Below are 22,145 nucleotides of genomic sequence, written 5' to 3' on the forward strand. Positions count from 1 at the left end.
ACTACTCATTTCCTATGAAGAGGTGAGAATGGAGAGTTTAGAAACATTTGCAGCCATGTGACATTGCCGGGACGTCCAACTCCTGGCTGACCAGTTCCAGTATCCCATGGCCATTAGCACGCGGCCTGAGCCGCCTAAAATTTCTGTGTAGTTGACGTTTGTCAACTGTAATCCAAAACGGCAGAAATCTGGAATTGTCTCCTCAAAACATAATTTTAACTATAATTTATCACGATCGATTGTGAAGATTGACTTCTGATGAGGGATTGGAGAGGAATGAAGCATGGCTTGCTTCAACTTGGACAAAACTTAAAGACCAGCCTGCGCTTGCTGAGTCGACTTCACAGGCTCCTCCCGGATCCCCGTCCACACGTCTCTGCGGTGTTTGTCTAGCACGAGTGTTCTTACAACGAAACACACAAATCATTTAGGTAGACACGTCTCCCTACGGGGAGGGTGGGTACTCAATCAGACAAGGAAGAAATAATCTCACTTGTCACATTAAAAATGTCAAATACTGAATCAACAGTGTTCATTTATTGTATTATATGAAAGTATTATTTTGTAAGGGTTTGAAAATTTCAAAAAAACAAAGACTGAACTTTACCACAGATAGTTTGAGAGACATGGCCCTAAAGGGAACTCTCCTGGCAGGATGGGAAAGTGGCGAGTGTGTGTGTGTGCATGTGTGTGCGTGTGACGGGGTGGTCAAACACAAGGGCAGAGGGATAAAACCGCTCCTTTTCAGCAATAGAAACACTCCTGCGTTGGGTAATCACATACTGCATAGTCCCTATGATAAACAAAAACATTTGTTTCCATTCTGGTGGAAACAAAAATAGACCTCTTCCCTTTCCGGAGCCAGCTCTGCGACAGGCCAGGCAGCACAGGGCCAACATCACGGAGGGCTGCAATCTCGGGGTCGACCCGCGGGGGTCCGATATGCCCTCACAATGCAAAAGCCAACTGTTCTGGAGGTACAAGCCGCAAAGGCCCTGCCGCCCGCCCCCTCCACCCTCCCTTGCCCCCTGTCTCACCCCGGTCTTTGGAAACCTGACCGGAGGGTCCTGAGCTTCAGTGAGACCCTCGCCACGGCAGAAAACGACAGGGCCTCCGCCAGTAAACAGAAGCCAACTCTCTTTTCTTTTAGAATCTAGAAGTCCAGGACCAGCCCCGTGGCCGAGTGGTTAAGTTTGAGCGCTCCACCTTTGGCAGCCCAGGGTTTCTCTGGTTCGGATCCTGGGCGAGGACATGGCACTGCTCATCAGGCCACGTTGAGGTGGCGTCCCACATGCCACAACTAGGAGGACCCACAACTAAAAGTATACAACCATGTACTGGGGGGGTTGGGGGAGAAAAAAAGTGGGGCAGGGGGAGAAGAAACAGCAATAGCTTGCCAATGACATTCTGGTCATGTCCTGGATATGTCATTTGTTTCTTCAGTTTAAAAAAAAAAAAAGAATCCAGAAGTCTGAGGCCAGCGCACCGAACTTTAGTTTTAATTTACTTCTACCACAAGAGTGACTGACGTGGATTTTTTTTCTTCCTGCCAAAGAACACAAATGCAAAGTGAGTGGTTCATATATATGATTAGAGGGGCCCCTTTGGGAAACTCAGAGTCATGTGGAAAAATGCCAGCGGTGATGCGTGAAGGGGTGGGAAGAGCAGGCCGCTGTGGGCCTTCAAACGACAGTGCTCAGGGGTCACAGAATTGAGATCATTCCGTCCCTCACCATGCTCCCTCAGCGTGAGCCAAGGGCAGACCCCCTGCGAGGCCTGGAGAAATGCAGCCAAACGAACTTAAGAAGGCAGCTCCCCTTGTCTGGATCAGAACGGGGTTGGGCAAGAAAAGAGAAATTGCTTGGAATTTGTCGATTTGTGATTTTTTAAAACTTCAGACTAACTTGTCTTCTCCGATCTGTAAACTATCAACGTCATGTCCTCAGCCTCTCTCGGCATCCTTCTTTCTCTCCCCTTGAGTGTGATTCTGAAAAGGTGGCCGTGGTGATCCCGTGAGCACTCACTGTGTCCCGGAGGTGGAGCAGAGGTGACTTGCCTCCAAGGGGATGCCTGGTGGGTGCGGTTTCACCTGCCTGTCCGGGGCCACGAGAAGGTCATTTCCTTCAGGATTCGTCCCTTGCAGAAAGGCTTCCTCGGGAACTCCACTGATACGCCAATCTGCCCAAGTGACTGGGTCTTCACTCAGTGACAGAGGCACCAGCCTCCGATCCTGCCTGTATCACTGCCGACCTTGGCGCTTGCTCGACTGTGAATCCTTCAGTGGCAAGACGACCCGGCGGTGCCAAACCGACAATTTCCCGCTGGAAGGAAGATGTGCCATGGTAAGTGGTGACATGCGCCTAGAGCACAATCCATCCAATCAACGGGTTCCTCAAAATGAAAAACCCTACGAGCTGTCCTTACAGGTGCTCTCGGGTAAAAATTATACTCCCGAAAGATGCAACTTTCCTTTTTTCTTGTATTCAACTCCAAAAGAAAGGGAACTCCTCTTGGCTGGCTAGGCCAGGCTGGAAAATCCACCTTCCCCCACCCCGAGCCCATGCACGCCTCACACACTCGCTCGCTCACACCCACAGGCTCACTTAGGCATGCATGCTCACACACGCACAACTCTCAGTCTTGCATACAGTCTCTTGTGTGCACACTCAGTCATGGGCACACACTCAATCACACGTGTGAGCAGACACACTCACTCATGTGCACACACTCACATGCACGTTCTTTAACGTGGTAACGATTTGCAGGGAGAACAACTGGAACTTTCTTATCTGACAGGCGAGCACACACGCTTTCTTCAGAGAGTAACTGCATGTTGGGATTTGTGCTGTTTACTGACGGAGGGTCCCCAAAAGTAAAACGCTCTGTACCCCCTCCCTCGTGTCATTTTAAAAGGGGTGACAGGTCAGAGGCCACGATGGTATCTTCAAACCAGAACAAATCACACCGGAAGGGGAGAGAGGGAGGCTCGCCATCAAGGATCCCACACTCAGGAGACCCTAAGTCTCAGTGATCGGTCCTGAGCACCGTGAACACATCTCTGCTGTAAAACGCTGAGGGGGAAATTGATCCAGGTCGCTTCTCCCTGCCAGCATTTGGGAGGCCAGGAGCAGCTACTTCCCCGCCTCCTGCAGTTCCCTCAGTGAGGCCTGGAGGAGGCGCTGAAGCTTCCAGAACACCTTGGGGGCCGCTCTCTGGGGGTCCCCAGCCGGGCCCCCCGGGTCTGCGCATTCCCGCACCGCCTCCCGCAGCTGCCGCTGAAGCTGGAAGGAAATGGCAGAGCTCTTGAGGGTCGAGGAAAACCAATGGCGGAATATTTTGTCACAGACGACCTGAGGGGAAGGAAGGTGAGTGGTTAGTGCAGGGCAGCAGGTCATCCTGGAAAGCTTCCGGAGCAACAGGGTCTTACACAGACCCTCGTGCTTCTCCCACCGCCCTGGGTTCCTGCAGGGGGGAACCACAGAGCTCCTTTGGTTCTAAAAGGCGCCTTCCCTTCTGGGACCTAAACTGCTCAGCGCCATGAAGAAACCGCCTCAGAGAGGAGAAGGCCACCTCCGTATGAGGTAGAAAATTCCATTTCTAGCCTCAGAGCATATGGGGAAAGTGCTGGGTGACATTTCAGAAAGGACTGAAGACGTTTCTGAAGAGAAAAGGGAGCAGAAAGTCACAGGCAGCCGCGGCTGCATAAGGAGTGGGCCCCTGGGCAGGCCTGAGGGCAGCCAGCCTGGCTCTGCCACCACACTGCTGAGGCCGGGCTTTCCTACCCATCCGCTGGTCACAGTGACAGTGACAGCCGCCTGACAGGGGTGTCCTGAGGGTCAAAGGATGCTGTGGTGAGAAGCAGTATGCAAACGTGACAGCACTTTGGGGTCAGGAGAAAGGGATATTGGAAGGGAAAGGCTCTGTTAAGGAGCCTTTGAAATGTTGTATTTTAGGAGCAGAAGTAAAAATTAAGCCACGATCTCACAGCCTTTAATTCTAATAAGGTATGAAATTCACTAATGGTGAAAATCTCCTTAAACGCTCAGTTTAAACATGTTGTTTGTTTTATATCTTTCATAGTTTCCCCCCTGTTGAGAGAATTGTACTGGGAGCTGCATAATTAAAGAGCTTCATTTTTCTGCATCCCACTTTATATTAGACTCATTTAGCAAACGCCTCCGTTCTCAGAGCCACTGTTTCATAGAGGACACATAACTTTAATTTCCATTTCCCAGTCCCCGCAAAGGCGAGGATTCTTTTGAAAAACAAATTCTCTTATTTCATTTTTGAATTGATAATGTATTTTCACGTGCAAAAATTTAAAATATCCGGAAAGACAGACGGTAATCTTAGTCTCTACCCAACTCCTGACAGGCAGACACTCAGCTCCCAGCTCTGAGAGGCAACCACTTCCTTGCATATCTTTCTAGGGAGAGTCTACCCGCACAAGAGCCTACGTGCACATTTCCTTTTCCTTTTACGTTACACAAATGGCAGCGTATCACACACACTGGTCCAGGGCTGCTGTTCCCTTTTAACCAAACATCAGGCAGAGCCTTCCACACCAGTTGGTACAAGGATACTCCATTTGTTTTCATGACTGCACCTCAAAGGCGTGAAGGTATCATAAGTCATTTAACTAGTTTCCTACTGATGGAAATTTAGGTTCTTTACTAACTTTTGCTATTATGAACAATGCTACAATAAATATTTTGCATATGGGGCTGGCCCCATGGCCAAGTGGTTAAGTTCTCGTGCTCTGCTTTGGGGTCCCGGGGCTCACCCATTTGGATCCTGGATGTGGACCCACACACCACTCATCAAGCCATGCTGTGGTGGCATCCCACACAGGAGAACTAGAGTGACCGACAACTAGGATATACAACTATGTACTGGGGCTTTGGGGAGAAAAAAAGAAAGAAAGAGGAAGATTGGCAACAGATGTTAGCTCAGGGCCAATCTTCCTCACCAAAAATAATAATAATAATTAATTAACAAATAAATATTTACATATATGTCATTTTTATTTTGCACGTGTGACTAAATTTCCAGAAATGGAAGTTCTGGGCCAACAGGTTTGCGTCTTTTTTGTTTTGATAGATATTGCCAAATTCACCCCATAAAAGTGGTACTGAGTTACACCTTCCTGGCAACGTTCAACAAGAATGTTTATTTCCCCCATGCCCTCACCAACTTGAGTTCTCTTTCATTTTTGCCAACCGATGGGTAAAAATGGTTTAATTTCCATTTTTCTTCTCATCAGTCAGGTTGAAAGCTATTTGTGCTTCTTTTTCAGTGAATGGTCAAGTTCACATCCTTTGCCCATATTACTATCAGATTGTCAGCCTTTTGCATATTAATTTGTAGATGCTCTTTATATCTTAAGGATGTTAGCCCCTTGCTTAGGTTGGTTTCCTGGGGAGCAGACTCTAAGATGGTGGTTTGCATGCAGGATTTATTGAGGGAGGTTCTGGAGGCCCACACCTCCGTGGAACTTCAGGAGAAGGCAAGCTTCTGGTGCTGGGATGGCCTACAGAGCTGTTCCTCATCGAGGCCAGTGGGCTGGGCTTTGCATATCCCCCACTCCCACTGACCAATCACTAGATGCTGCCCCTGGGATGAGGGGTAACCATGGTGAAGAAGCTCTGGTGGGCCCAGGACAATCCTGGGGGACCCTCTCTGAGCCTCAGCCTCTGGAGGTAAGGGCCCCCTCTGTCCTCTACTCTCCTGGTCTGTAAGAGCAACTGCAAATATTTTGCCAATTTTCTCATTTAACTTTTTAAAATTTTCTCGTATTTTTGGTAATTTTGTTTTAGCCATGTGGATTTTTTTTAAGGTAATTAAATTTGTCATTTGTTCCTCTTATGGCCTCTGAGCTTCATTCCATACTTAGAAAGACCTTTCTCACTCTGGGATAGTTTAGATTCTCCCAGGTTTTTTCTGGTACATTAAGGGTTTCATTTTTCACGTATTTGAGCCACCTGGAATTTAGTTTGATGTAAGGAGTGAAACAGGAGTTAATTTGATCATTTGTGCCTGGCTACCCAGTTTACAAGCACCATCCACTATATAACCCAGCTTTCCCCTCACTGGTCTGAATGCAACTCTGTCACATACTAAATGTCCATATGTCATTAGATCTATTTCTGAAATTTTAAAAATTCTATTCCTTTGATCTGTCAGTTAGTTTATGAAGGCAGGGACTTTTTTTGAGTAGAATTTTAAGTTAGAAAAGTAATATATAACCACTGTAGAAAATTTACAAAATATAGAAAAGATGAAGAAAATAAAAATTATCTGTAATCCTATCACCCATAAATAATTGCTTTGGACATTTTGTCGTCTATCTTTCCAATTACACACTCTTTAACAAAAATGGAATCATATGGTGAATACTGATTTGAAACCTGCATTTTTTCACTAAATGAATGTTTCATATTTTCTCATATCCTTAAAGAAAGTATAATTTCATTTCTAGGGCTTTATTCAAAGGCAATAATCAAAATATGCACAAATGAAATTGCTCAGCTAAACAGCGTGAATATTTCTGAGTCACACTCCAGAGAAACGCAGAAATTTACAATCACGGTAACAATATGGACTCATCTACTTCCCTGAGGCCTCATCTGTTAATTAATAGCATTTTAACAACTATTCCCAATAGTCAAAAATGAAAAATTATTATCATTGGGTTTTAATTTGCATGTCTTTTAATAGTAAGATTAAATAATTTTCCAGGTTCTTCGGTCACTGGATTTCATCTCTTGTGTATTCGTTATACATTCTTCTCTTGCCAATTTTGTGTGAGTGGCCCCCTGGCCTCTTAACGGATCTGTAAGAGCCCTTTATATATTGAGGATAGTAACCTCAGTCTCTCATTATGCTGCAAAGGGCAGGTGTTAGTGCTTCCCCCTTGTGGGATGAGGTCACAAGGTGAGCGATGCTCTAGTGAAAAAATCACCTTGTTCCCACAGCTGAAAAAGAATGATTTTATTGCAGACCCACCGAGGGTGGGATTTCCCTAACTCTAGACTCAGTCTGAAAGCCTGGACCCAGGATCCATTCCTATTTGTCGCTGATCTCCTGGACTCGTGACACATGTTTCCTTCTCCCTCTGTTAACCACCCACTGGCCCCACCCCTCCCTGCCTCAGCTGTAGTATCTGTGCAGCCTCTCTAGTTTGGCCAGTTTCTCAGGACTGCTTTGCACTCCTTTCAGTCTTATCCTTGATGGATAGGCCTCTGGGTGCTCATTCTTTGTGTGCGTGTGTGTGTGTAGACGCGGAGACTAGACCCAGAGAGAACAGCTATCCACGCCCCCATAGCTGGGGGGAAGCCCAAGAATGGGCTTTGCTGGGATCTCCAGCCATTAGACCCCGTAGGGTCACTTGGCCAACAACCTCATGGGGTTGACAACGAAGAACAAATGCCCACCCCATCTGCACCATCCCTGACCTTACTGAGCCCATGGAGCCCAGGTGACACAGAAGGGGTGACCTTCAGGTACATTAACAGGACGCTACAGGGCTAGCAGGCAGAGGCAGCCAGAGGGAACATGGTCCGCCCCAGCCCGTGCAGCCGCTGTTACTCACCTGCAGGTTGCTGTTGACTCGCTGTGCTCCGCACTTGTTGACTCGCAAATCACACTTTGAAAAACAGTCAAAGAAATTGCAGTCTTCATCTCCTGTGCAATTCTGCTCAAGAATTTCCCTCATTTTAGGTTCAAAAAACGCCATGTCCACATCAATAGCCACCACCTGTAGCCAAAACAGCAGAGGGTTATCCAAAGGACACCCTGGGTGCTTAGCACAGAGGGAGCCTGTGCAGACCCTGGGTTCCCATGTTGGGGTGCAGGAGGTACAGACTGCGGGCACCCCAGAGCTCTGCCAGCAGGAGAAGGAGTTCAGGCCATGTGGGGAGCTGCTTGTTTCATCTACACAAGCAACTGGCATAAATTCTATCGCAAGAGTTTAACTGAAAAAAGGACCTTTGCTGTCACTAGTGAAAGCCTAGGATTTGGGACTATAACTAGAAGTGTTACTTTTCATTTTAAACCTTTTCTCGGCTTTAAAAGTAGAATCTCTGAAATGTCTTAAAAATGAATTAATTCCCCCTCCATTGCTTTACCACTGTGGTCTTTTGACCTTCAAGAGTCAGGAATATAAAAGCTGTGAGATACAGAGAATCTACCCCCATGACTATAGGCAACGAAAGGAAACGACACTCAAGGGGCAGGTGTGTGGGCGTGATGGTGAGGATGAGGTGGATGGCACCTAAGTTATCTGTTTATAGCATGTCTGTTTCCTGAGTCAACTAACTTCCAACCCACTGGTTAGATTGAAACGTGGGGGCAAATGGCAGCGTCCAAGTTCTCAAATTAGGGTTGAGAACATGGGGACCCTGATCCAACAGCATCAGATACTAAATCCCATCGTCAGCATGAGAATACGATGACCCCAGGGAATCGCAGATTTATCTTCGTGGCTTCAAACCAACTAAGCTTCAAAACCAGAAAAAGAATAACATCTAAATTATGCAGATATTCCTCCACCACCTGAATAAAAAAAAAAAAAAAGAGGAGCTCAAACCTGAGAAAACCTGGAGTCTGCCCAAATCAAGCAGTTGTAGCTTCGAGCTATTAAAAAGCTACTAGAAGTCTTGATGAATCTGGTGGCGTCGGAGGCATTACACAAGCCTTCACAGGTCAGTCTCAAAATATCAGCCCTCCCTTCTCCCTTTGGTAGCATCTCAAAAGAGGGTTCGTTTGTCCGTGTCCATTTCCTCCTCAGTTCTATGCGATGTTGGGAGGCACGTTCCTGGGTTTGGGTTTTTGTTTTTCATTCAGGATTGACGCCGGAAGGCAGTAAATTTTCTTGGGGATTAGTCAGGACAACAGAGGAGGGAAAATAATTTATTTCAGAAAATAAAGAAAGGGGAAATTTTCCCGATTTTAAGAGCTTTGCCTAATTACTAATTCAGGCAGAGCAAACAGAAATTATCCTTTTAATCAATTTTTCCTAACTCATTCTTTAGCCATAAGCAATAGCTCATTTCATTATTTACACTGGTTAATGCAGTAAAAATGTGTGAAGCTATGCTAATGAATCTATTGTCTTTACAATTTATTATTGGGGCCACAAGACCCGTCTGGTCTTTCTATAGTTTCTGGCAATCTCCCCAGCTTCCCCTAGGCCCACAGATGGAATTGCAGCTCCTTGCAACTTCTCTCTCCCATTTCTGATGGTTCCCTTCTCATTTCCCAGGGAAAGCGAGATTTATCTTTTAATTTTTCATGTATGGCGCAGAATGGCTGCAGCTATTGTAAGCCTGACTTTCTGCACCTGAAATAAGAACAGTAACAACACAGACAGAAATCCCGCATGAGGCTTCTTAAATAGTATCAGCAGAATCGTAACATTCTTCTTGTGTGAAATTACCTAACTTGCATCGTCTTCTTCAAATTTCATCCTGGCATCAGACTACAAAGGATGGATGAGCATTATTTCATTCTCCACTGAAAAGTGTGGCTCTAGAGTAGGAAACACGGCATCTATCTGGAAGGAGTACTACTGGCAATAGTTTGGGAGCACGAAGTAATGATGTTTCCTAGTGGTTCGTTTGCAACCACTGGATAAATTGTCAAGACCTGCAGTGGGGACCTGGAGAAAGCGAATGGCTTTGCATCATCAATTCTTCCATGTCATCTGAGGGACACCACCTGCTTCCACCCAGGCAACACCACCACAGGGGCGAAAGAGAGGACCCACCTGCTGGTCCCTTAGCTCCCTAGGGCTCAAACTTGACCACGAATCAGAATCACCTGGAGGCTTGTTCCTAAAACAGTAGGTCTGTAGGTCTGGGGTGGAATCGGAGAATTCGAATTTCTAACAAGGCCTCAGGTGATGCTGATACTGCTGGTTTTCACTTAAGAGTTGCAAACTCATAAACTTCTTGAACCTCAGTGTCTGTAAGGAAGGCTTAGCCAAGAGGAATTCTCCGTCCTCCCTTCCGACTCTCACCCGAGTAAGTGCTCAGGCAGAGGTAAGGCCTGTGTGCTCTGGCGCCGGTCCACAGGACAGAGTTTGGGTCTAGGTCAAAGAGTGTGGTCATGATTTCATTGAACAAATATTTCGTGCCTATCGTGCGAAAGATGCTGGAAAGCACAGCTCAGATAGACCACACAAGCGAGGAACATCCCACACTGCCCACTCCCCAGGGAAGACCCACCAGCCCCACCTCCCCCGTAAAGCCTTTCTTTCCCGGGAGCCCAGCCCATAACTCCCTCAACTTTGGTGGCACCTGTTGAGTTCCCTCATTGACACTTCCTAATGTTTGCTGGATGGAAAAACAAGTGATCCAACGATGAGAAGAGCTGGCCCCGAAACTGCCCAAAGCCAGCAGTTGTGTGTGGACGCTCCACACCTCCTCTCCCAAGGCCTCAGGGTGGCTGCATCCCTGGGACTTCTCTGAGGAGCATAACAATGGGCCCTCATGTCCATTACATAATCTTCCTGCTCATGAAGCTGGGAAGCCTGGCTCAGGAGCTCAGCTCTAAGAAGGAAGCTGGATTAATCTGGGATGTCCCTCCCCTTCACAACTCGTCTAGAGGGGTCTCCTGGAGCTCAGGGTCTTGCAGACAGGGATGAGCTCCTCCAGAGCCCACTGCCCAGTGTGCAGATCCTCCTAGAACTTCCCAGAACCTGCTGGAACCTCTCAGCTCTTTCCCTTCCACACTTCAAGCCACCCCTGGCTTATCAGCCCCTCTGGGGCAGCCAGGGCCAGGGCATTAGGACAAAGTTTAGGCAAGATGCTACCACACCCTTCACAGTGACAAAAACTTGATTGGAAAAGGGATTTATACTGTTGGCAAATTTAGTTTTCTAGATTTCAGGCTGTTTTAAGAAGGCATTCCTGTGCCACCCGCCATGGAAGCCCATGGCTGGCAGTAGTAGTACCTTCTTTTTGTCCCTTTATGTTTTTAACCCAGATGAAGAGCATTGTTCCACCATGAGCTGGCCCCTACAATGACCAGCCCCCTGAGGTGGCCGGAGTTAAGCTGGCCTGACCATTCACCTGCTAGCATTTGCAGTGTAACAGCAAACTCCTTGCGGCAGGAGGAGTGACCCCAGACAATGACACAGTCACACCTGCGGCACCCCAGATCATTGCGGCATTAATCTGACACTGGGGTCTAGCGTAGCTGGGAGGGAGCGGAAGGAGGTTATCTTATAATAAAACACAGGAGCCCCTCCTGCTGCTGCCTCTCCACCTCATGTAGCTCTTGTACACCTGCACTGCCCAGAGAGGGAGGGAATATTCACCTGCCCTCTACAGAGCAGTGCAGAGGCAGATATTTCCACCTGGCAGGATTTTCCCTTGCAGATGGCACCAAAACTCCAGTGGACGTTCCAGAAGTCTTACCCACAGAAGGGAAAGTAACAAGAACCTCTCCAGGAAGAAAGTACTAGAAAGAGTTGCACATTATCATAAAGCATGGGCAGTTTGAAAACAGCGTCCCCCACCTGGGACATTGTACAAATGCCCCCCAAAGGCCATCGCTCCTCATCACCCCCCTGGCTCGTCATCTCCTGAAGATTGTTTCTGTGCTCAGCAAACGCCTGCTTCCAAATAAGCTCTAAGAGGCTTCAGAGCAACCAGAACAGCCCTGAGTGAGGACACATCTCCCCTTGCTGGCCTTCTACCTCAGGCCCTAGAGGCTGTCCCTTACAGCGCCCACTCCTGTAGGGCATAAGGTGCACTTGTTCTGCAAGTTCTCCCATTAAAACCCCGAAAGGAGGTGCTGCGGCAGGTCGGGGTTGTCCAGGCTAGACGGTTGCATAACGTTACAATGTTTTCCTGGGATTCCAGAAATCCTCTCATCTACAACCACCTAGACCCAAAAGTTCTGTCCTCCCCGGCAGAAATACAGCCCCCCAGAGCCACTCACCGTGAAGTCACTCCTGATGGCAAAGTTTTCGGGCTTGACGTCGCAGAGGTGGAGGCGGTGGGAGAAGTCGTTGTCAAAATGGCTCACCATGTCCAAGAAGCTGAGCGCCATGTCGCTGATGGCCTTGGCCTGGCCCCGGCCACCCGGGGAGCCACCCGCGGCCCCGTCAAGCGGGAAGAGGGCCCTGTGGCGGGGGCTGCCGGCCGCCAGGTACTCCACGGCGTAGAAGTGGCCGCAGGAGCCCAGCACGGGCAGGGCGTGCCGGCTGAGGTCCCGCAGCAGGCTCAGGAGGACGAACTCCTCCTGCTGCAGCAGGGCCCACAGGCTGGCGAGCTGGCGGCGCCAGCGCGGGCCACGGCCCCGCGGCCACAGCGCGCCCAGGCGGCTGCGGGACAGCTCCAGGCCCAGGGCGCTCCTGACCTCCCCGGCCACCAGCAGGAGCAGCTCGGCCTCCAGGACGTCCTGGCCGCCCTCCTCGGCCGGGCCCTCCAGCAGGCTGAGCGGCGGGAAGCTGGCGAAGGCCTCCTCTTTGGACTTGAGGATGACGGGCCGGCCGCGCCAGTCGGCCTGCAGCACCTTCTTGCCCCTCTCGTAGTACAGGCAGCGCCGGTACCGCAGGCGGCCCGCCGCGCACAGGTCCTCGCAGAGGTCCCCCGCCAGCGCGCCGCCCTCGTAGTCCTGGCACTGGAAGGAAGGGGACAGTGGGTCACAACCCGCAAGGGGTGGAGGACAGGGATGGAGCTGGTCCCTGCACTCAGGACGCTTCTAATCAGCTGTTGAGAGAAACCTCATGAATGTGACCCCCACAGGCTTTCAGGTCAGTGAGTAACGCAGTGAAAGACTTAAAGGAGAGTCTCAGATTTATGATGTTACTCCAGCGGGCCCAGGGCCAGGTCTGCAGAATCAGGACATCCGGAGGCCAGCAGGTCTGCCGCCAGCCGCTGTGTGATGCTGGGAAGAGGCTTTCTGCCACCTCAGCTTCAGTGTCTTCAACTGGCAGTGAAAGGGCAGGGCCAGGCCAGCAGTTCTCAACTCCGGCCACTCCTTAGGGTCATCAGAGAGTTTTAACCCCATCCAAGAACAGCTGAGTGGGACCTCGGGAGGTGGGGCCGTGGCGACCACAGTAAGGACCCTTCCTGCAGCAACGTTCGCTGAGCCCGCTGCTTTCCCGCTGCTATAAGGCCAGCAGCCTCTGGGAGGATTAGGGGGTTCCCAGAAGCCCCTGCAGGGAACAGGGTTTGATACAGGCCTGGGGGCTGGTAGCATCAGTGGGACTAGAGGCGGAGGGCCCCAGGGACGCCTGTCAGAACAAAGGACCCGCACAGATAGATTCTGGGAGTGTAGGGGCATCTGGTGCCTGGCGGAGGTGAGGAACCCTCACGTGGGGGCGTTTCTCCTATATTTCAGGGGCTCTTGGAACGGGTGCCACATGAGGGGACCCAGTGACCCCACCACCACACTACAAACATCTCTAAGAAGATGGTCCAGCCAGACCCTGCCCGAAGGACCTGCTAGAGGGGGTCATAGGGAGGCTGGTGTGGAACAGGGGGAAATTGAGGATTCTTATTCTTTCTCTTTCATTTTTTAGGAAACCTAAACCTCTAGACTCAGCGTATTTTCTAACTCCACCTGTTTCCCCCACAGATGAATCTTCCCCCCACATCAGCAGATGCAGGCCTCTCTTCCTTCCTAGAACTCCTGCAGCACATGAGACAAGAGCATCACCCTAGCTCCGTAAGGTAATGAGACACATGGAAAACCACAACGTGTTTTTTCACTCTACTTCGTTTATTACAAAGTGCCTTGAGTGGCCAGCTGGGGCAATGCTCAGGGCACTGTGTGCAGAGAAGAAAGGATTGTACTGAGAGCCAGAAGGCTAGGATCTGGCCCTGGCTGTGCTGTGACATCCTGAGCAGGCCACCTGACCCCTCTGAGTCACAAAATTCCTCCCCTGTGTCACACCTAATTGGCCTCCTTTGCACAGTTTTTGGACAGGCTGAGTGAGAAAAGTGTGTGGAAGCCATTGACTTTACTCAAGTGCAAGGCATCGTGAGTGCCCTTGCATAACCCAGGCGTGTAACTCTATGCTGTTCAGAGACTGGTTGTTTCATGCTGGTCAGCTTCATTAAGCCCAAGTACATTATAAGCAGCTCCTTAAAGTCAGACTATGTACCTCCAATGCCTGGACATATGAATAATTCCAAAATCCACAAAACTCTGAAAACTGCAAGTTTTTCATGACTTATTTGGCCTCGTGTGGAGTCAAACCCAACTGAAAGGATGTGAGGCTATTTATAGTCGGAATGTATTCAACTTGGTGTAAATTTGCATACATTTTGCTGCAAAATTATTAATTTGTTTGATAGTGGTGCTGCCTCATACGAAAAATATAAGGCATATGCTCCATATTATCTAACACCCAAAAAACTGCGAATTCTAAAACACGCCTGGCCCCAAAGTGCTAGATAAGCAATTGTGGGTCTTTATAGATACTGGAGGCTAATTGTTGAAATTCTATTACCAAAGTGCTTATTGGAAAGATATACTTCCAGTTCTTAAAACAAGTATCCTGGATTTTCAGGGCCATTTCGGGCAGTAGCTGGACAACACCCCCAAAAACCCAAGCCATCTGACCTGACCCCTCGGGCCTCCTGCTGAGGGGTCTCCTAAAAGCCCCTTCTCCTTTGGGGGCTTTCGATCTCAGTATATTGTATTAGGGGGAGGGGTCACGCTGGCCAAGCACAAAGGCACAAGCGATGAGACCTGTAGATAAAGTCAAGAACTGGATCCTGGGGCTTGGGAATGCCACCCTGTCTGCTGGGGCTGGCTTTTTTTTGGAAAAATACAGCCATAATGAAGCTATATTAAACACGCACAAACTGTTCTAAATACACTTCATCGTACAATTTAACTTAGCAAAATTTTGGTAAAATGCCATCATTTTACTTTTAATCCTGGGACCTCTTTCCAAGGTTGGGAGTCATGAAATGAACGTCCAAAGGATCAGGACCCTGTAAGTCGCTCTCTCTTTGCCTAGAACTGCTTCCATATTGTTGCTCGTAAGAAAGTAGCAGCTGATTCGAGCTCCTTTGAGACCTTTCAGGATAATCTTGGAGGTAAAGGGGGGATGAAGGGGTTAAGTGGCTGATACAACCAGGAGTAAAGAGACGTGAATGATAGAAATAATATGGGGTGTTCGTTTTATGTGTTGCCTTTTTTCCTACTTTATCTGGTATTTACATAGCCTCACACCTCTATAATAAAACTCATAAGAAAGTGCAACAATTTTTTCTTGATTTCCTTATAAAGCCCAAAATCCTTCTAAGTATGATGTCCAAAATGGTTTGATTCAATTCCATAAACATTTTTAGAGTGTTGTTACATTTGTAATTTAATCAAAAGTGCTTTTGTATGAAGTATAGAACAGAACTGAAACACAGAGACAAGCAGGTGATAGGACCTCACCGAACGGGAGGAGGCAGACCCCAAGCTGAGAGCTGCAGAGCCCAGCCCTGAGGAGAGAAAGGGAATGGCACCCGAGAGGCGAGGCCAGGAGAGCAGTGCAGAAGGCAAGACAGGAGCCGTGGGCCCGGGCCTGTCCGCTGCACGGAGCGGGGGCAGAGAGGGCACCAACTGTGACTGCCCAGGGCCTTTACTCTCCTCATCTGGAACTGCAGCTGAAATGGCCGCTGGCCAGGAGTGACACCTGCGGGCCAAGAAGCCCACTCCATTCCACCAGGATGGAGAATGGCCATGGGCAAGGCCTTGCTTCAGCCACACCCACACCGGGCCATCATCAAATTAACAATGTCACTTTCTGAACTTAACTCAGCTGTGTGTGAGCTGAGCCACAATCCAACTACAGGTACCAGGAGTTCACAGAAACGGCTGCCTTGGAAATGACAGCAGGGTGTGACATGGGCAAGACAGGAACACAGCCAGGCTTGGCCTCGGGGAAGACTGGGTCTGCCTCTGGGCTCTGCCCCTCACTAGCTGTGTGGCTTGTTTCCAAGTCTGTAACACTGGATGAGGATATCGTGTCACAGGAGACCTGTGAAGGTCAACCAAGGTCACAGGTGAGGAGGACCTGCGTGTCTCAGTGAACGCTCCTTCCCCCCACCCTCTTTAGCCCTGGTCATCAGGAGGCGGGAGGTGAGGGGAGCTTCTTCCCTCTTCCTGGAGAGATGCGTCTGAGCTCAATTTTGAAAGACAAATTGCAGGTCTGCCTAGCAGACAAGAAGGGAGAAGGCAATTCTGTCGCAGAGAATAACCTGCGCAAAGACCCAGAGTTGCAAAGTAGCGCGGTGTGTTCAGAGAACCAGACACGGTTCAGGGGAGTGGAGACCAACTGAGGGCTAGCAGCAGGGTGAGACGGCTGGGGGTATCCTATGGAAAATGCCATTTCCTGGGTCTCCACCTGAAAAAAGTGCTCCCTACCCTCAAGGGTCAAGTCAGCCTTCCCCTGGGGCAGCCCCGCCTGCTGGTGGGGATCCTTGTCTCCCTCCTGCGCCCTCAACTCTCACTAAACAATCCACGTGAGTCACCTATGCATTCCCCTCCCGGTGGCTCCCACAATAGTATTTTCTACAAAACTGTGTCATTGAAATCTATATGAGATTTGCCTCTGCAAATTTGAAAGGCAGTTCCAAGCAGGAGTTCCAAGACATTTTGAACAATGGTATAATCATCAAATTTGGCATATAACCTATTGATTTTGGAGGGAGGGCTACATTAATTTTGGCTGTTTTTCTGGAGATCAGCACCCGGAGGTATAAGAGTGCCTCCACTTGCTGGCAGCCTGCGGGATGCAGTGTTTCACACCGGAAAAAGCAGGGAGTGGAGCCAGCCGCCCAGAACCCCGGCCGGGCCTGCCAGCTGCCACAGGGGAGTCAGGTTTATGACCTCATGTTCAGTGCCCCCATTACCTCGCCTGTCACAGGAGACAGTTTACATTAAGCTATATTTAGTGCGCTAAAAAAGACGTACAAGTGTAGTTCTTACAGACCTGCTCTTTGTTATCATCCTTTATGATGAAGTATTTTTGGCATTTGGGTCCATCTCTTCTTATGTAGAAGGTAAATCCATCCACTGTGGCTATTCTGGTCACCAGTGTGAGATGGGTCTGCAGGGTCTTTTTAGTAATCTAAAGTCTTTTAGTTGATCTTTTTGGTTAGTAGTCTGTGCCTACTAAACATAGAGAAACACTTAATCTAGCGTTTAAAAAAAATGAAGTTAAAGTACAAATTACCAGTTTACAAGCTAATTAAAAACTGTCGTCATGTTAGACACAATAGTGAAACTATTTTATTAGGTGCATGTCCCATTAAAATAGCTATTTTTTTAGCTCCATAAAAGCGATTTATTTACTTTAACTCTGTTTTTAAAATCAGACTTTAGCAGACTTTTCTCTGAATATGGGGAGGACCTACCTGCCAGCTTGAAGACAGGTACATTTCTGTACCCAAATGTATGTGCACACAAAATCTACAGGTATCAGGTTTTAAAATAAACTGAAAAAAACACACGTTAATCAAGTCTCATTGTAGTTAACTGGCATTTTTTAATCAATTACCGTCACAGCCGCCTCATGTTTCTTATAGATTGTGTACCCACGTGGAAACACACATTGTCAGCCTCCCCAGTTCTCGTAGGAAGCCTTCTTAGAGGTTACTTAGAATCTCTCCAGTTTGTCTCATGGTTCTCAGGCAAAAACAAAACCTGTCCACTCTAGTCTGGGAAACTGTTGACGGGGTCTCAGGGGTCATGCCTAAGGGCTGGGTTTTCCTTTGTGTGTTCGTTTTCGTTTTTAAGGAGCATTAAGCTCCTATGCAGTTAGCAACATTCATATCACACGATGGAATGCCTCTCCCGAGCAGTTACCCTGTGTCCTGTGGAATCTCAGAGCGATTAGCCAGCCCACCATGCAGGCCCTCTTGACCCCTGGATGGCTTAGAAGATACACATTCCAAACACAGCGGAAGCACTCAGGAACAGAGAGTCATTCACTGCTGTAAAATCTTTCTGGGTATGTGCCCTGGATGCTGTGGTCCCATTAAGGCCTTGGGTTTCTACCACAGCAAAGAAAGATAAGCCTGCCCTATTAAAAATGAATCCCTAATGTAGGCAACTGAATTAAATCTCATCAAGACCTAACTAGTCAAAAGGGAATTAAGGCTTCTGAACAACAGGGTCTGTGGGAATGTTTTTGAGATGCTTTGAACACGATACACTATGGTAGGGTTAAGTAGAATGAGTTGTTACTTACGGTTTTCAACATTGAAAAAACCACTTACTGTCAGGGTCTCAACTATCAGAGCGCACAGGGTCACATCCTGACCCCACAACACACTAACTGTGTGAATCGGGGCAAGTTACTTGACTTCTCTGGGGCTCCCTTTTGTCATCTGCAAATTGGGGCGAGTAAAAGCACACACCTCATAGAGGTCGTTGAGGGGATTAAGCGAAATGACAGGTGTAAACTCGGGAGCACTGTGCCTTCCCACAGTGAGCATCAACAGGCGCCCAGAGCGCACATCTCTGCCACTGCGTGAAGTGCTCTGCCTGCAGAACAGACGCCAGGCTTATAAATTATGAAGCGCAGAGTCACCTCGTCAGGCTGGCACAGCCTCCTGACACAGTTCCCTGGAAAAGTAAGGCTCCAGAAACCTCATAGAGAAGCCGAGCAGGGCGTTCGGATGTCTTGATTACGGGATGTCCTGAAAAGCCACAGCAAAACCCTAAGCTCAAAGACCCAGGGCTTGACTCTTTGCAACAATTCCAGTTGGCTCCTCCAGGGTCGCGGAGTGTGGCGGCCTCCCTCAGGAGGTGGGGTGGAGCCTGGGCGGACCAGCAGGCCTGACTCCCAGCTCCTAACCTGCTCCCCAGCTTTCTCCACAGGCTCCCCCACAGGCCAGCGATGCCACCTGCCGTGCTGGGGGGTCTGGGAACACACGCAGGCGTTCACCACCCCTTGGTAGGCTCTGCCAGGGAGAAAGAGGGCTCCCTTTGGCTCAGCTGCAGTCCTCCTTCTGTGCTCTGGCGTTGAGACTGAAAGCTAATGAGAGTCTGGAGGCCAGTCAGAAAAATAACAGCCCGTTTTATTATTAAGGATAAAAGCCAGGCAGAATGAATTGAAAGTGTTTGGGGAGCCGAGAGACAGAGGCGCAATTGAGCCAGTGTCCTGGGAGGCCACAATGCCGGCCTCTGGTGGAAGCCAGGGCCCAGCAGAGTCTGGGTTGCCGAGACTGGGGTCGTGTTCAAAGCTCGTTCTAGCTGAGAGCGTCCTGGGAGAAAGTGAGCCGGGGGTCTGCGTGGGACTCACATCAACACATCCAGAATGGAGAGGGTAGCAGGGGTGACAAGGCCAGTCCTGAGCACATGTGAGAAATGATGGCCCCCAACAGAGCGTCCGAATGATGCTCCTCAAAAATCAGCTCATTAGTTCAGTGAGACCACGTCAGAGAACTTTAGGGAGACAGACAGACGTGGTATTTCAAACCGTCCTCCTGGCAGTGGGAAAGGCTGAGAGCCATACTGTCGCTTCAGCCTCACGTCAGACTGAAACCAACCCCACAGGGCTGCCAAGGAGATTTACTGGTAGGGCCTCTAATCAGAATTGGTTTTAATTTATGAGGCGGAATGCTGGGAAAGTTGTGATTGGCAATTACTTAAATTATATTAGGCTATTTGATTTCCATTAGGCCTTTTCCCACTTAACCAAAGATAAATAAATGAAAAGTGGCATTGGTTTTTCATTTTAATCTAAAAGATTATTACGTTATTTTTTTAAACAGGTATTTTATCCTGGCCATTCTATTAATTTTTGTTCACTGTAATTAGTCAGTCAGCCCCTGCAAAACAGAGGGGAAAAAATCTTTATAAGTGAAAGGAATTTTTAGACGGGTTACTGAGAAAATCAGCGAGCTCTTGCAACTTAATGAAAACTTGGCAGAACTTCATAGTAACCGTGGGTAGATGATAGATAGATAGATAGATAAATGATTGAGCAGTAGTAAGGAGGGGATCAAGGATGTGTGTCTCACCTGCATTATGATCAATTCATGATGTCACAAGTCAGACAATTAAGGAATATGATTTTGTTTTAGCTTGTATGCTTCACTCATTATTTCTTTAATTTTTCCAATCTCACTCTTTTTTCAAAAAAATCATTTACTTTAAAACTTGTAGGGGCTGCCCCATGGCAAGTGGTTAAGCTGGCGTGCTCTGCTTCGGCAGCCCAGGGTTCAGATCCTGGGCGCAGACATGGCACCACTGGTTAGGCCATGTTGAGGTGGCATCCCACATGACGCAACTAGAAGGACCCACAACTAGAATATACAACTATGTACGGGGGTGGGGGTTGGGGAGAAAAAAGCAGGAAAAGGAAAAGAAAAAAAGATTGGCAACAGTTGTTAGCTCAGCTGCCAATCTTTAGAAAAAAAAAAAACTTGTATGCTATCACGTTTTGAAAACATACAATCTCAAAAGGCCCACCCACACGTAAGCAGTTAGAATGAAAACTTCCCATAGGTTCCTTGAAGATTTCTTAGAAAATAGATCACTTTTCACAACAAATGCTTAGATGGTCCCTGTTTTAGGAAGTGAATAATCAGTCCATGTTACAGTAGTTGCCGCTATCTTCCCTGTCGTCTTGGCTTTCCTTTGGGGCATTCCTGCCTTTATTCAAGTCTCCTGATGCACATAATTTCCCGAACCAACCCGAGAGACTAAGGAGCAGCCTCGTTTGGAATCAACTAATGAGCATCTGGGCCCAGGGCGCGCAGCAGCCCGCAAGCCCAGGCGTTTCTCTCCCTACCTGCCCGGCCCAGCTAGGAGCACTCAGGCCCTCCCCTGTTGGGACACTGCTGTCATCACGCCAGGACAGGGGTCCTCCGAGGTCCGAGCCGCCTCCGCGGCGAACTCCGCTCCCCTGAGCGCGCTCTGCCTTGGGTCCCGCAGACCGCGCCCGCGGGGAGAGCCGCAGTTTGGGGGCGCAGAGAAGCAGGGGCCCGACTAGCCCTCTGCATCGGGCTCAGCGAGGTGTAGTCCAGGCTGGAATCACAGAACCGCGACCCGAGAGGCAAAGGCATGGCCCCCGCCAGCCCGGAGACCCGCGCCCGCCCGCGCCCTGGCCAGCGCCCCAAGCCCCGCCGCCGGACACGAGACGCGGGCACCGAGGGGCTGCCCGGCTACTCGGAGCAGACCTGCAAAGTTTCTTTAGGAGCGCGGGCTCAGGGGGTGGTGGGAGGGCAGTCGGGCAGGAAGACTGTCTTGGGACAAAGGACCAATTTTGGAGAAGCGGGGAGAGACACTCCTGCGCGCCCTCAGGGAACTCCCGGGCAAAGTCCGCATTCGCGAGACTGGGTCTTGCGCGTCGGGCATTCCACGCAGCACCTCAGGACCCCTCCCCCCGTGGGAGCCACGTCCGCGCCCGAGTCCCAAGCTCCCCGGGCCCGCGGAGGGTTTCCCATCCCATGTGCCCCGGGGCGCGCGGCGCGGGGCGGTGCGGCGGCGGGACCTACCAACGCAGCCAGGATGCGCCGGCTCTTCTCGTCTGTGCAGCGCTCGGAGAGGACGCCTGGGTGCGCGCGGAGCAGCAGCGCGGCCGCCAGCACCCAGCCCGCGGTCCAGGCGGCGCAGGCCAGCAACGCACCCCGCCCGCACCTCCCGCACCGCCCGCGCCACCGGGTCCTGCCCCGCGCGCCCGCCGCCCGCGCCATGGCCAGCCCGGCAGTACCCCGATCCGCCGCCGCGCCCCGCGCTCGCCTCGCGGCTCCGCGCTCTGCCCGGCTCGGCGGGGGAGGGGCAGCGCGAGGGGAGCGCAGGCTCGGCGCGGGATCGCTGGCGCCCGGCGGGTCCTGGGGGTGGAGGGTGTCGGCGGCCGCATCCGGCGCGCCAGCCCCAGCACCCGGGGAAGGGGGTGTGGGCTCGCCGCTCCCGGGTACCCCCGCTGGACGCCCTGCTCCCCACGCCGCACCCGCCACCTTTTCCACTTTTTCTTCTTTTGCACCTTTTTCCCAAGAAGACCAGCTCCCCTCTTAAACAATCCGCGTAGATTCAAACTCCCCCGGGTTTAGACTGGCTCCTCTGCCAACACATCTTTAATTGAGACAGGATCTCACCCCTTCTCTGGGCGGCGCTCAGTGCCCCGCACTCGATCTTTTCACAGAACGCCCCCCTCCATTAGACCTCTGGTTACT

At 49.9% G+C, this 22,145-nt stretch overlaps 1 protein-coding gene across 2 annotated transcripts; it reads right to left on the bottom strand.

Moving 5' to 3' along the window:
• Positions 1-510: 510 nt before the first annotated feature.
• DIPK1C (divergent protein kinase domain 1C) lies at positions 511-21,933 on the bottom strand. 2 transcript variants are annotated; one of them, XR_002810018.2, is made up of 5 exons: positions 21,468-21,786; positions 11,947-12,630; positions 7,592-7,756; positions 2,733-3,350; positions 511-2,321 (listed from the first exon to the last, which is right to left on the bottom strand). XR_002810018.2 is itself a non-coding variant. In XM_023647988.2 (4 exons), exons 1-4 carry the CDS (start codon positions 21,663-21,665, stop codon positions 3,132-3,134), a joined length of 1,266 nt encoding a protein of 421 aa, XP_023503756.1. In that variant the 5' UTR covers positions 21,666-21,933; the 3' UTR covers positions 511-3,131. The 2 variants fall into 2 exon arrangements, 1 of the variants encoding a protein (XP_023503756.1); XM_023647988.2 differs by having other exon boundaries at positions 511-3,350; positions 21,468-21,933.
• Positions 21,934-22,145: the final 212 nt, after the last annotated feature.

This window comes from Equus caballus, chromosome 8 (genome assembly GCF_041296265.1).
Source record: "Equus caballus isolate H_3958 breed thoroughbred chromosome 8, TB-T2T, whole genome shotgun sequence".
Taxonomy (NCBI): Eukaryota; Metazoa; Chordata; class Mammalia; order Perissodactyla; family Equidae; genus Equus; species Equus caballus.